Genomic DNA, 16,099 nt, shown 5'->3' with positions numbered 1-16,099 from the left:
TTTCTTTCCTGTTTACCTCTTCATGTTCCACTTGAGTCTTGTATTTGAAAGTCAAATTTTCTATTCAGCTCTGGTCTTTTCATCAAGAATGCTTGAAAGTCCTCTATTTCACTGAATGACCATTTTTTCCCCTGAAGGAATATACTCAGTTTTGCTGGGTAGGTGATTCTTGGTTGTAATCCTATCTCCTTTGCCCTCCGGAGTATTATATTCCATGCCCTGCGGTCCTTTAATGTAGAAGCTGCTAAATCTTGTGTTATCCTGATTGTGTTTCCACAATACTAGAATTGTTGTTTGTTTGTTTGTTTGTTTTCTGGCTGCTTGCTATTTTCTTCTTCACCTAGGAACTCTGGAATTTGGCTACAATATTCCTAGGAGTTTTCCTTTGGGGATCTCTTTCAGGAGGAGATTGGTGGATTCTTTCAATTTCTATTTCACCCACAAGCAGTCTTTTCTGTCTTGTTGCTGTGAGGAGAATTTCCTCCTCACAGCCACTACAAGCTTCACCACGCCAGTGCTCCTTCTCACCCCAGGTCAGCCACCCAGAACTGTGACCCAGATCCAAGCACAGGCAAAGCAAGAGAATCCTGCCTCATCACTGGCAAAGAGATCCCTGTGATCCCCTTCTGATCAGCCACTAGATTCCCCCTCAGTCTGTTGGCCAGAAGCTCAGGAGGCAGCCCCAGCCCCAGGGCTGTGTTTGCTTGGGAACTGAGGCTGAGACCTAGCTTCTCTCTTACCACAGAAACAGACTTTTTCCCATTGACCTTCTAAGTTGTCTTCGGCGTTAGTGGGTTGAGAGGTATGGAAACCACCACAGCTGCCTGCAATTCAGTCCTCTGAGGCCGGCTCCAGGTTTGCTGTGGCCTGCTCACCCCTGCCAAAGTGAGCTCCTTTCCCTGCTGGAGCAATAATACCTTTCTGATCAACCATCCAGGTTATCTTGGGCTGGAAATTTGTTTCACTCTGTGTTTTTGTGGATTTTGCTGCTTTAGAATTTGTTTAGATACATTTTTTATAGGTGTTTGGAGCACTTTGGTGGAGAGCTCAAGCAAGTCACTGCTTTCACTCCACTATCTTGGCTCCGCCTCCTCTGAAAATACTTTTTAAAGAATTACCCAAGAAAATAGATCTAATCAGAAGAGATAAACAGGGAAACTACATGAGATGGCTAGGTGACATAGGAGACCTGAGTTCTAATCTGACCTCAGACACTTTAAACATCCTAGCTGTGTGACCCTAAGAACTCACTTAACCCTAATTGCCTCACAAAAAAAAAAGAAAGAAAGAAAAGAATTACCAATGATGCTGTTCATCCTACTTAACCTGGCTAGCCTTTGACCATATTGAGCACTTATTACTTCTATATATTCTTTAGTGATTTGGCTACCATGACATTCTTATTTCTTGGTTATCTTCTCATATATCTAGTTACTCCTTCACATTCTTCATTTGGAATACCATCTTTCTCTTGTCTGCTAAACATCTCCCTCAAAACTCTATTCTTAGATCTCTTCTCATTCTTATACTCTCTCATTGAACTCATCAATTCCATATCCCTTTGATTCAATTAGCATCCCTAAATATATGACTCCTCAGTTTTTCTCCTAAAATATAGTGCTAAATTGTTAATTGATTGTTAGAAATTTCCCACTCTGTCCCATTGACATCTTAACCTCATCATTTCTAAAATAGAATTCATTCTCTTTTCCTATGAACTTCTTCAAAATTTCCTAATTTTTGTGGTGGGTACTGTTATCCTCCAAGTCATCCAAGTTTGTACTCTAACATTCATATTTGACTTTTTCCCATATTCAAGCCTTCATATCCAGTCAGTTACAAAGTTGTTGATTATACCTCCATGGCATCTTTTTCATTTGTCCTCTTTTCTACACCCACCTGGCCACTGACTTAGTTCAGGCCTTCATATCTCCCTGGGTTTATCATGATAGCCACCCAACTGTTCTCATTGCTTCCAGTCTCTCCCACTCCCACAGTAACATACAGGTAGATTTTAAAATAAAATTTCCAAGTACACATTTGATCATGTCACTCTCTTAATAAAAGCATTTGACAATTCCCAAATGCTTCTAGGAAAAAAAGATAAACTACCCATTCTAGCACTTTAGACCCTCTATATCCTGGTTTCAATCAACCTTCCTAACCTTATTTCTTTTTGCTCTATTTGGTGTGTAATACAATTCAAACAAACAAGACAATTAGCTGTTCCTAGGAGTCAATATTCCAACTCCTATCTGTGTGCCTTTGAACAGGTGTGGAATTCTTTCCTTACTTCTGCCTCTCAGATCCTTATTTTCCTTTAAGGTTTAGCTCAGGAATTATCTTTTCTATACTATTTTCCCCAGTTCTCACAGTTGTTCCTAGTGTCTCCCTAATCAGACTACCTTGTGCTTATTTATCAGTATTATATGCTATACCTGCAATAGATTGTAAGCTCCTGTAGATGAAAGATTTTTAAAATGTACCCTTTATCCTGTAATAAGCACTGGATAAATGTTTGCTGAATTTAATTCAACATAGTCTAATGTGAGGGGGAGGGAGAGGGGAACACAGAAGAAGCATAAAACAAGATTCTTTATTTCAAGATACTTTAGATCTGTAATTAATTTAAGATATATTAAAGCTTAACGTTGTCAGGAAATATAGATTATTCTAATCAATATATAGTTTCAAATCCTACTCAAATAGCATTTGAGACCATAAATGCACAAAACCTACTTAGAAAAATTTCATAAATAGTTAAAACAGGCTATACAAAATTCCTAAACATATAGGCTTCCAAGCAGTTCATCTGTGAATTGAAAATGATTAAAGAAAGCCATTGAGTCAATGGGAATTAGTGCCTAAACAAGTCTTGAAGACTTCAAACATATGCATAGCTTTGTTTTCTAACTTTGAACTTAAATATCTAAAGATGATTTGTTCTTTAACAGTGGTATGAGGTTATGAGAGATAACACAGCTAATCAGCCCTGGTATCTCTCTGTAAGTTTATGTATCTAAAGGTAGATCATTATTAGTACATCTGTAGCTTGTCATTTATTATGCACTCTGCTTGAAAGAGGCAAAAATCACATTTTAGGTATTCTCAGTATTTAACTTCAATAATTCAGTAGTCTTTCTTCAATGTTCCCCTACTTTCACCCCCAAAAAGTTGCAACTTTACTATGTTATATAACAATACCACCTAAATTATAAGAAAGACCTTAAATTTGAAGAAAATAGAAAGGAAAAATAGTTGTGTGGATTACAGTTGTGTGGATATACAGTATATACTCTATACATCTAGGCTCTAATACCACAAAGAAGTCTGTAAATTATATTGCAAAGTTTCACGTAATATGTGTGACAGGTATCATGAAAACCCTAAACTCTGAGTCAGAGGACTTAGATCTAATACTATCTCTGTCATATTCTATTTTAATAAATGAGAAATTTTTGAATGATTGAATAAAAGGATCGATAGAGTGGCTGACTACAGTTATACAACTGGAAGATTCCTTAATTTAGTTCTTAAAAAATTAAAAAAAAAACAAAAACCTAATTCTCTTCCGCATACCCTTTTCCTCTCCTCTATGCTTTTAACCCAAATTTCAATTGAAGTAGGTTCCTTATTTTTTCAAAATTTTTCACTAAGAAAGCTTAAATGAAGGGCTTTTTTATACTTGGTAATTAATTTTAAAAATATAGATATTTTTCATAATAAATAAAATAATTCTTAAAGTTTGAATAGTTCAATATAACTTACTTTGAGTTACAAAAGATTGTATCTCTGTTATTCCCCAGAGTTACTACATCTAACACCACATTTTAAAGATGAGCAAGTGCTCATTCCCAGGTCTGTTCACTTCTTGTCTGCCTTCTCTACTGGGCTGTGGGAGGGGTGTGGCAACAAATATGGATGGGTGGCTCCCACAGGAAGCCAGATCCAAAAGAAAGCCAAAACAATTTGGAAGGTGGATGGCAAGGAAGGAAATGGACTTGATTTTGAATCAGATCTTCTCTAGTTTAATCACATATCCAAGTTTGAAAAGGAGTCTGTGATAGAAATATAGGGAGAGAAGGAAAGTAAACAGGGATGGATAAATTATCTAGAGTGTTTCTCCAAAACTCAAAAGGATATGAGAGGGGGGAGGGAGGAAGGGAAGGGCGACAGAGAGAGGGAGAGAGAGAGAGAGAGAGAGAGAGAGAGAGAGAGAGAGAGAGAGAGAGAGAGAGACAGAGAGAGAGAGAGACAGAGACAGAGACAGAGAGAGAGACAGAGACAGAGAGAGATTTAGGAAGCAGGACAATCAAAAAAGGCTTATTTAGATGGTAGTCCTTGAACTCCATCTTGACAGAAGGAAGTAAGAGATTTTCTGAGGTGGAAGTGAAAGGAGTGATCAGGCAAAGTTACAGAGATTCCATATGGTGTACCAGGTGTGAGACACAGCAAGAAGGCCCATTTAGCCACTTGGCTACACTATAGAGGGGAAGAAAAAGAGTAGCATATAAGGAAGCTGGCAGGATAAGTTGGAACCAGCCTAATTAACCTTTCAAACCCTCCTTGGCTGAGCTAAATTCCTTGGCTTAATTTTGAGATCTTTAATAATCTATCCCTGCCTCTCCCCCTCCCTCTTCCATAATCTCCAAATTTAAACCTAAAATCAAAGATTCTTGGTAGGACATGTCAAAGCTTGGGCTTCTCTAGCACAGCTTTTGAGAATCCCAGAGCCATATCCACATCACAATGAATCATTAGAGGAGGAATTCGTAAGTCCATGATTTTTTGCATGGATTTTTACTTTTTACTTTTAAAAATCTTATTAATATTTTTGTTTTGCATCAATTTCATTTCTGAAGAATGTACCTTCTGCTTTCCTGACCAGAAAGTCCTTTTTTTAAATTATGGATAAATAAAATGGAAATTTTCAATAAACCTCAATTTGACAAAGGCAAAGAACACATCTTGACACCTCTGCCTCAAAGGATTTTCTCTATTAAGTCTGTGGGCCAATTTACTTATGTTATTAATCTGTTAGAGCATATTTAATACTCTATACATCTAGGTATATATACCACAAAGAAGTTGTAAATTATATTGCAAAGTTTCATGTAACATGTGTGACAGGTATCATGAAAACCCTAAACTCTGAGTCAGAAGACTTAAATCTAATCCTGTCTCTGTCATATACTAGATGCAGTCTTAGACAAATTACTTCAACTTTCTTAGCTTCAGTTGCCTCATCTATGAAATTAGAGGTTTAATGGCAAGACTTATATGAACTGATATAGAATAAAATAAATAGAAACAGAAAATCAATATGCATAATGACTACAGTAATATAAACCAGGAAAATAACAACAGCAATACAAGTGAAATTATAATGACCAAACTTGACCCAAAAAAATATTTTAAAATGTACTCACCTTTTTTTTGTATAGGTGGAAGTTTCTGGAGTAGAAAAATACATATATTGTCAGCTGATATGTGGCCAGTGGATAGAGTATAGGGTTTGGTATTAGGATGAAATGAGTTCAAATCCTGCCTCAGACACTTAATAGCTGTGTGATTCTGGGAAAGACACACAACCTCTCTGCCTCAATGTTTTTGTCTGTTAAATGAGGATAATGAATTGAGGTAGCATATAGAAGAACGTGCTTTGTAAATCTTAAAGCACTACATAAATTTCAACTATTATTATTTGCTAGTTATTATGTAATGATTAGTTGTTTTTTTTGAATACTCTATTTTTGCCCTTTCTTTTTAATTCTTTATGAGAAATAAGAGTCACAATGTAGCATATTAGATAGAGAACTGTCCCTGGAACCTGGATGACCTGGGTTTGAGACCAGCCATACCTGTGTGGCCCTAGGCAAGTCATTTTATCTTCTCAGTGCTTTGAGCAACTTTGTAAGAAAATAATTTATAAAGAAGATGGTGAACTTCATCAGTAGATGAAATTTTCTCATCCAGAGAGTTGCCTATACCAGTGAAATCAAAGTTTGATCACTGGTTAGGGGAGGGGAGGAAATATGTGAAAGTCAAAGTGATGTGAAAACAAGGAATACCAATACATTTTAGTGAAAGAGATAGGTTAGATCTGTACTCAGCAAAATGTGATCCACTGGCTACTACCCAGGAGCTAAGAATGATTTCTGGACTATATGGCATTAAAGTCCCCCTTTGATTTCCAAAGTCACATGTACTGCTTATATGTTTCTTCCCTAATATTTTAGTAACACTGAATATCCACCAATAATTTTAGTTTATAGTTTAATGGAAATTATTTTAAAAACATTAGACAAAGATTTTGGGCCATTAAATTTTAGTGGTTTGCTTTTGGTGTGGGTCTGTGTGATCCAGAAAGTATATCATCAAGTGGGTCAGTTTTGGAACAATATACCTTTGTGTGGATGATTCTCATTTTTTCATTGTATTTTTTACCATGGAAGTTAAGATTTAATGTAGACTAGTAATTCATTTGCAGTTTCCTTACAACCAGGTATTGTAAGAGAGTCCTTTTTAAAATTCATGAACTAGCTAGGATGATTATTATTAATTTCCTGTGTTAGCTATTATGGATATAAGGTGACTCGAATGATTTATAACAATGACAGTTTAAATGGTTTCTATGTCATTGTTGTTTTTGTTTTTTGTTTTTTTGTCTTTTGTTTCTCATCTCAGTGTTTTTTGCCCCTAGGAAAATGGGAGCCATTAGGCAGATGTGACCTGCGTTTTCAAGATACCAGCTAATAATACTGAAGGAGAAGCAAAAACAATATGGATGGCTTAATTGAACAGAATAGTGTACTAATGCACAGTAAAATCAGTGAAGCTGGGAAAAGGAACGGCTTAATTAATACCAGAAACTTGATGGCAGAGAACAGAGATGGCCTGGTATCTGTTTACCCAACACCCCAGTATCAGACTCACATAGTGGGGAATGTCTCATCCCAGAGCTGCCTAGACAACAACAGGAATGATCCAGTGCAGCAGTTACTGGATCCCAATACACTTCAACAGACTGTGGAATCTCACTATCGCCCCAACATCATCCTGTACTCAGAGAATGTGCTGCGTTCCTGGGGGGAGAGTGGCAGCTCGGACTGCTGTGAGACCACCTTTATCGAGGACCGCTCACCTACCAAAGATAGCCTGGAGTATCCTGATGGAAAATTCATTGACCTTTCTTCAGATGACATCAAGATCCATACTCTCTCCTATGATGTGGAAGAAGAAGAGGAGTTCCAGGAACTAGAGGTTAGATGATCTGATTTTAAATGACTTTAAATTTGTTATTGATGGCATCTTTGGGGAGGTTCAGTATTAGAATGACTATAAGACTGTCTTCATAATGAAAATAGGCAATGAACACTGGCAATAATGAAGTGGGATCAGAGGTGGTTTGTTTTCTCTTGAAAAGAATCCCATTTAACATCAATAGCCTTTGAAGTACCTAGAATATCTGCATGGACATGGGTTTTAGCATATCTCTGGAAAGACCATCATAAATTCAATATCACACAGATCACAGTATGGCATAGACTCTAGTGCTCAACTACCATACTTATAATTGGTAAGACTTGGATTTGAATCATATCCCACATATTTATTCAGTGTTTGAAACTCAAAAAGTCACTTAAAGTTTCTTTATCTATAAAATATGGATAATAATAGCACCCATATCAAAGGGATGATGTGAGAGTCAAAAGAGGTAATACATCTAAAGCACTTTACAAATGTTAGGTGTACTATATGTGAAAATTATCATCATTATTATAACTTTTATTATCTAAAGACTAATTATAGTGTAATTTTTTGTTCCATGTCAAACTGGATTCATAGGTCCATTTATTGAGAAAATAGAGACCAAATTTTGAAGTTGCTATGTTTTCCTTGAAGAAAAAAAGGATGTCAGTTATAATAGTGATCAAAATTTGACATTTGTTGAGTATCAAAATTCAATTAAGCTCAAACACAGATGCACATTACATATATATACACACACACATAGATAGATAGATAGAGATAGATAGATAGATAGATAGATAGATAGATAGATAGATAGATAGAGGGATTGCCATATACAAGAGATTGTTGTAGCCATTGGGGAAGATACAACAGTTGAGTTATGACCTAGTCCCTGATTGCAAGGAATACTCAGACTAGTTGGATGAATTAAATCAGCAACATTTAGTAAGCCTCTATTGTGCATAGAACACTGTAATTTTCATTGGGGAAGTTGACAAGCCATTGTCCTTGTGCTCAAGTAGCTTATATTCTTTTAGGAGATTATATACATGTATAAAACCCTCTAATACAGTACAAGCAAACAGTACTACTTAAGGTATGAGAAAAAAGAAGGTCACAATCATCAGTTTCAGGGAAGATCTTAAAGGAGTGAAATTTGGGTTGAGCTTTAAAGAAGGGGCAAGAATTTAATTGGCAAATATGGGACATGAAGGACTTTCCAGTTTTAGGGAACAGCGTTAGCAAAGTCACAGAGGATAAAATCATAGAGTGTGTATGGTGAACAGAAAATAATCCACCTTGGTTTCAATGTAGAACACATAGAACTAGGAAGCAGGAATTAAAGCTATAAAGGCAGAGACTAAACTGTAGATGGCCTTGAAAACTAGACAAAGGCCAAACTCCACACAGTAGACATTTCTTTTATGATTTGGACTAGGTGGCTGGCTACTGAGGCCCCTTCTAACTCTTAAATTCTGTGATTTTGTGATTATCTTTCTCTGCAAATCCAACCTCATTGCTAACTTCCTTATTCCTGTGAAAGATTCCACTTTCTTATTTTTTAATTTTCTTTTTAACTTATTAAATAAAACTAGCATTTTCATAATACAGCAGAATAAAAAAATGATTGCACATGAAACTGCAATCTATTCTGTACAAGTTGTTATTCCTCTTAAATATATGATAAAGTTATCATGTAACTTATTTTTTCCCTTTTTTTCTTCCTTCCTCCTCCCCCTAGTGATGGCTACCATTAGATACAAATATGTGTGTATATGTACATTCACATATGTGTAAAACATTCTATACATACATCTATTTATCCATTCTTTCTCTCAATGCAGATAGCATCATAGGTAGTTAATTTGGCTATTTATAATAGTCAAAGTGACTTAGTCATTCAAAGTTGTTCTAAAACAATATTGCTGTTACTGTAGACAATATTTTCTTGGTTCTGCTCACTTCATTCTTTATTATTTCATGCAAGTCTATCCATGTTTGTTTGTTTTTTCTATATCAACCAGCTTATCATTTCTTATAGCACAGCAGTATTCCATCACAATCATATACCTCAATTTGTTCAGCCATTTCCTAATTGACATCCATCTCTGTAATTTCCAGTTCTTTGCTATCACAGAGAGAGGTGCTATAAATATTTTAGAACATATAGGTTATTTTCCTTTTTCTCTAATCATCTTTGGAAATAGACTGTAGTGGTAAGGTTTTCAATCTGAGTCAAATGACTCTTCTTTCTCTATCAGCCCTCATATCAAGTCAATTGCATCATACATTATACTGGGTGTCATATATAAAAGTCATTAAAAACTCTGTAAACATAAATACACAAAGTGAGTTCAAGAGAATTGGGGTGTTAATAATCAAGGGATCATGAAACAAGTAAAACCAGATTAAGGAGAGACTGGGATAATAAGAGAGTTTGATTAAGCAAAAGTCATGATATGGGTGAAAAATAAGTTTAGTATGAGTGAGAGAGATGGAAGGATAGATAGGTTGTGGTCAGAAAGTAGAATTTCGAAGTTCAAAACCATTAAACTAGAAGCAGTTTTGTTAAATGAAAGGGTGTCAGTGTGAACATACTGACAATGAGCTGAATCAGGTTGAAGAAGATCAATGGAGTGAAGAAGGTAGACAAATTGTGTGGTATATTTTATTTAATTTTTGATAATATTTTCACCAATGACATATGAAAACAATTAAAAAAATTTTTTTAAAGTTTTGAGTTCCAAATTCTATCCTGCCTTCCCTCTCTAACCTCTCCCCTCCCTGAGATGGTAAGCAATCCAATGTAGATTATACATGTGCAATCATGTAAAATATTTCTGTATTAGTCCTGTTCTACAAGGACTCAAATTTAAAAAAAAAAGAATGAAAGAAAGAAAGTGAAAAATAGCATGCTTAAGTATGTATTCAGACAATATCAGTTCTTTCTCTGGAGGCAGGTAGCATACTTCATCATGAGTCCTTTGAAATTGTCTTGGATCACTGTATTGCCAAGAATAGCTAAGTCATTCACAATTCTTCATCATACAATATTGTTGCTACTGTGTACAATGTTCTCCTGGTTCTGCTCACTTTATTTGCATCAGTTCATGTAAGTCTTTCCAGGTTTTCTGAAATCATCCTGCTTGTAATTTTTTATAGCACAATAATATTTCATCACAATCACATATTGCAGCTTGTTTAGCCCTTCCTAATTGATGGGCATCATCTCCATGTCCAATTCTTAGCCCCCACAGAAAGAGCTGCTATAAATATTTTTATAAAATAGATCATTTTCTCTTTTTTAAAATATCTTAGGGATGTAGACCTAGCAGGGGTATTGCTGGATCAAAGGGTATGGAAAGTTTTTTAGGCCTTTGGTTATAGTTTATGATATGTTTCAAATGGATAACCAATATACAGTCCATGAGAATGATTGGTGAGCATAGTGGGCAGTGGAAAACCATAATCAGGTGCTAAAGTCATTGAGAATGTTGACAGAGTGACTTTAATGTCAATACAACAGGGATAGGGATGATATGACAAAGAGATTATATAGACCTTCAAAGGAGGAAAGGTTAATGAATGATGGAAGTAGAAAAAATGGTCTGGAGAGTGTACTGGGAGAAGAACTAAATTGGTTAGGAAAAGTTGAGATGGAGGAAAGAATGGATTCTAGTGGTAAGGGTGGCCAATGATATAATACCCTCAGGGTAAAGTTGGGTTTCAATTAAAGAAAAAGGTGGAAGAAATTTGGAGAGGAGATTCATAGTAGGACATGGTGGAATGGGCAAAAGAGGTTTTAAGGCATCGAGAGTGTGAGTAGGGCTTTTCAGAATGGATTGAGGGATGTAAGATGGAGACACAGAGGATATATTGGAGACATATATCTTATATCTAAGGCACTGAAACTAGATGATGGGAATTACAGAATATTTATGTTTGCAGGATTATGTTGCCAGCAACAGTGACAATCTAGTCCAACTCATACTTTAAAAAAAAAATTCCTCTCCATATACCTGGCAAGTTGTCATGCAGTCTTTACTTGAAGATTTCTAATGAGAGTAAACCCACTTATCTCCAGAAGCAGCCAATTCCACTCTGGAATATCTATCATTATTAGAAAAGATTTTTGTTTGTTTTCTTTAAGATAAGACTAATTTTTCTTCTTTGCTCTTTCAAACCATTGCTCTACATTCTACCACCAGGGGTCAAGGAATAGAATGACTCCAATCCTGTTTTGAGGGATTTCAATAACTTGAAGACAGCTATAATATCCCCACTAAGTCTTTTCTTTTCCAGGGTCAATATTCCATATTCTTTCAAGTAAAATCATATGTGGTAAATCATATGTGATAAATGAATGATAAAAACATTCATTAATTGCTAATTATGTGAAAAATGCTATAATAAGCACTGGGGACACAGTCTCTGCTCTCAAGCTCACATTCTAATAAGGGGAGATCAAATATAGGAGACTTCAACTATAAATCAGATGGAAAAGCTTCATGGTCCTTGGGGGTACAACACTAAAGTGTATAGGAATATAATTTACTTAATATAATTTCCAGTTGTGATATTGAAAGGAGAGATGCAAGAGAGGATGTGCAGTCTTTCCTATATTTTTTAGGTAATTATAAGGTTTAATGAAATGTTAAGGAAATATTATAAAATGGAAGAAATTTACCCAGTACCAGTAGCCTATAAGGTGTATCTCTCTCTCTCTCTCTCTCTCTCTCTCTCTCTCTCTCTCTTCTCTCTCTCTCTCTCTCTCTCTCTCTCTTCTTTCACTATATTGTTGATAAGGGAGCTTAACAGTTAAACTACATTAATCAAACTGCATGTATTAATAGAGTACCTACTATATGCCTATGACAATGCTAATTCCTATATGGAAGATACAGATTAAATATATGATATGCCACTAATATTTTTCCATCTATTTGAAGAAATCGGAATAGGATCATAGAAATATAGACCCTGAAGGATCAATAGAACTCAACTAGTTTATCCCATCATTTCTTTCTTTTAAAATTATTAAATTGTATGTGTGTGTGCATGTGTGTGTATGTGTGTGTTGAACTTCTAGAAGGCAAGATGGCAGAGTAAACAGTAAATCACCATAACTTTCCAATATTGTTCTCCAAAGAGCTATAAAATAGTGCCCCAAAACAAATCCTAGAACTGTAGAACTAGCAAAAGGATGGGGTGAAACAATCTTGGAGGCCAAGAAACTTGGAAGATAAGTGGGAAAGGTCTTTTTCACCCAGGTAAAAAAAGGAGTACAATCTAGGACAGGAAGTATCCCACAAGCCAGCAACAAGTCCCACTTCAGCAAGCCAATGGTAGATTCTGAACCCCAGTGCAGTGCAACAGGCAAACAGCAACATCAGGACAGCTTGTGTGCCTCAGCATAGCCAGGAGCAGACTCCAGCTCTGAGAACTGCTAGGAGCCTCAGCAGAGCCCGGTACAAACAGGCAGTCACCAGTGGGCAGACTGCCACTTGCTTCAGTGTAGCCCTGGGAAAAGGCAGAAACACCACAGTAGACTCAGGCCATGCCAGACACCAACACTAGGACACTGGCTCAGGACCAGGTAAACTGCCAGATCCTATGGCCTCCAGCAGTGCCAGCCATACCCCACCACATCCCCCAGTGCAGCATCAGACACGAGGGTCCTCTATAGGTCTCAGGGCAACACCAGTGTAGCTCCAGGTGAACTGCCAGGGCTTGCAGTCCCTGGTACCTGAAACCTGAGACAGTGCACCTTCCACCCAGAAAGCAGAGCTCAAATTTATAAGAAAGCAAAAAGGCCAAAAAAGATGAGCTAAAAACAACAACAAAAAAAAGGAATCTAACCATAGAAAGTTATTGTGATGACAGGGAAGATCCAGGCACTAACTCTGAAGAGGACAACAATGTCAAAACAGCTATAGACAAAATAGCAAAGAAAAAATAGAAAGCGGTCTCAACCCCAGAAAGAATTCATGGAAGAACTCAAAAAGGAGCTTAAAAATCATATAAAAGAGGTAGAAGGAAAATTGGGAAAAGAAATGAGAGTGATGCAAGAGAGTTATGAAAAATAAAAGAGTCAACAGCTTGGGAAAAAAAATACAACTGCTTAAAAAGTAGAATTGGCTAAATGGCAAAGGAAATTCAAAAATCCACTGAAGAGAACAACTTTTTAAAAAGTACAGTTGGCCAAATAGAAAAGAAAGTACAAAAGCTAACTGAGGAAAACAACTCCTTAAAAGTTAGAATTGGGCAAGTGGGAGCTAATGACTCTATAAAACATCAAGAATCAATCAAACCAATTCAAAAGAATGAAATGATAGATAGAAGAATAATACAGAAATAGAAGAAAATGCAAACCACCTCATGGGAAAAACAACTGACCTGGAAAATGGATCCAGGAGAGATAATCTCAGAATCCTTGGACCTGGATAGCATCTTTAAAGAATTATCAAGGAAAACCAGAGGGCAAAATATGTATTGAAAGAATCCACTGATCACCTTAGGAAAGAGATCCCAAAATAAAAACTCCAATGAACATTATACCCAAATTTCACAACTACTAGGTCAAAGAAAAAATATTGAAAGTAGCCAGGAAAAAAAATTCAAATTCAAATATTGGGGATCCACTCAGCATTACAGAGGACTTAGCATCTCCAACATTAAAAGTTTGGGGACAGGGGCAGCTAGGTGGAGAAGTGGATAGAGCACCAGCGCTGGATTCAGGAGGACCTGAGTTCAAATCCGGCCTCAGACACATAACACTTAGTAACTGTGTGACCCTGGGCAAGTCACTTAACCCCATTGCCTAGCCAAACATAAATAAATAAATGAATGAATGAAAATAAAAAGTTTGGGGACAGATAGATGGTGCAGTGAATAGAGCACCAACCTTGGATTCAGGAGGACCTGAGTTCAAATCTGGCCTCAGACACACAACAATTACTAGCTGTAAATTCTTAAAACTTGTATCACTAATAGTGTATCAATAGACGGAGGGTATGAGTATAAGATGAATTAGAGGGAGTGACATAAAAAGTAAGGGATGTAAAAGAGGAGTACATTGAGTGCAGAAGAAAGGGAGAGGCAAAATGGGGTAAATTATTTCACATGAAAAGGCTCAAAAAACCTACTACAGTGGAGGGGAAGATGGGATGGTGGGTGATGGGCATTGCTTGATTTTACTCTCATCTGGCTCAAAGAAGGAATAATATACATGAACATAGAAGTCTATCTTACCCAACAGTGAAGTCAGAGGGTAGAGGGTTAATAAAGTAAGCATGGGAAGACTGACAGAAGGGAAGGCAGATCAGGAGAGGTGGCAGACAGAAGCAAAGCATTGGCGTGGAGGGAAAGGGTGAAAAGAGAGAGTAGACAAGCAAAAAGAAAAATAGTATGGAGGGAAACATGCAGTTAGTAATCATAACTGAATATGAATGAGATGAACTCTCCCATAAAATGGAAGCAGACAGCAGAGTGGATAAAAAACTAGAATCCCACATTATGTTATTTACAAGAAACACACTTTAAGCAGAGAGACACACACAGAGTAAAGGTAAGGGGCTGAAGCAGAATTTATTTTTAGCTGAAGTAAAAAAAAAAAAAGGTAGCAATCCTGATCTCAGAAAAAGGAAAAAATAGATCTAATTAAAAGAAATAAGGAAGGAAGCTACATCTTGTTAAGAGGTACCATAGACAGTGAAATGATATCCATACTAAACATATATGCACCAAGTGGTATAGCATCCAAATTCTTAAAGGAGAAGTTGTGAGTTACTGGAAGAAATAGACAGGAAAACTGTACTTATGGGAAACCTCAACTATCCTCTCTCAGAATTCAATAAATCCAGCTGAAAAATAATTAAGAAACTAAGGAAGTAAATAGAATATTAGAAAAGTTAGATATGACAGAACTTTGAAGAAAACTGAATGGGAACAGAAAGGAATATACTTTTTTTTTCAGCAGTACATGGCACCTACACAAAAATTGACCATGTATTAGGGCATAAAAAACTTTAGGATCAAATCTAGATAGATCAAAATAATAAAAGTATTCTTTTCAGATCATAATGCAATGAAAATTTCATTCAACAAAGGGCAGTGGAAATAGATTAAAATTAATTGGAAACTAAATAATCCTAAAGAATAAGTGGATCAAAGAGCAAAACATAGAAACAATCAATAATTTCATTAAGGAAAATGATAACAATGAGACAACATCCCAAAATTTATGTGATGCAGCCAAAGCAATACAACTCTGAGGTACCACCTCACACCTATCAGATTGGCTAATATGACAAAAATGGAAAACGATAAATGTTAGAGAGGATGTGGGAAAATTGGGACAGTAATGTACGGTTGGATGGAGTTGTGAACTGATCCAACCACTCTGGAGAGCAATTTGGAACTATGCCCAAAGGGCAACCAAACTGTACATATCCTTTGATCCAGCAATACCACTACTAGGTCTGTATCCCAAAGAGATCATAAAAAGGGAGAAAGGACCTACACGTGCAAAAATATTTCTAACAGCCCTTTTGTGATGGCAAAATATTGGAAATTCAGGGAATGTCCATCAGTTAGGGAATGGCTAAATAGCTGTGGTATATGACTGTAATGGAATACTATTGTGCAATAAGAAATGATGAGCAGGAAGATTTCAGAAAAATCTGTAAAACCTTATATTAACCGATACAAAGTGAAATGAGAAAAACCAGGAAAATGTATGCAGTATCAGCATCATTGTGAGATGATTGGCTATGAATGACTCAGCTCTTCTAGCAATACAATAATCTAAGATATATACAAAGGATTCACAAAGAAAAATGCTATC

The 16,099-nt window shown here is 36.3% G+C and overlaps 1 protein-coding gene across 4 annotated transcripts in view; it reads left to right on the top strand.

The window, feature by feature from the left end:
- The window catches only part of SYNDIG1 (synapse differentiation inducing 1), a 297,200-nt gene that overhangs the window by 93,910 nt on the left and 187,191 nt on the right, over positions 1–16,099 (top strand). For all 4 annotated transcript variants that reach the window (XM_078149688.1, XM_020987183.2, XM_078149689.1 and 1 more), the window contains exon 2: positions 6,704–7,263. In XM_078149688.1, the coding sequence (XP_078005814.1) occupies positions 6,784–7,263 (480 nt within the window). In that variant the 5' untranslated portion in view covers positions 6,704–6,783. The remainder of the gene's footprint in view (positions 1–6,703; positions 7,264–16,099) is intronic.

The sequence above is a fragment of the Phascolarctos cinereus genome, unplaced genomic scaffold (genome assembly GCF_003287225.1).
Source record: "Phascolarctos cinereus isolate Bilbo 61053 unplaced genomic scaffold, phaCin_HiC Scaffold_2;HRSCAF=192, whole genome shotgun sequence".
Lineage (NCBI taxonomy): Eukaryota > Metazoa > Chordata > Mammalia > Diprotodontia > Phascolarctidae > Phascolarctos > Phascolarctos cinereus.
The sequence above is the reverse complement of the archived record's forward strand: the minus strand, read 5'-3'. Positions and strand labels throughout refer to the sequence as shown.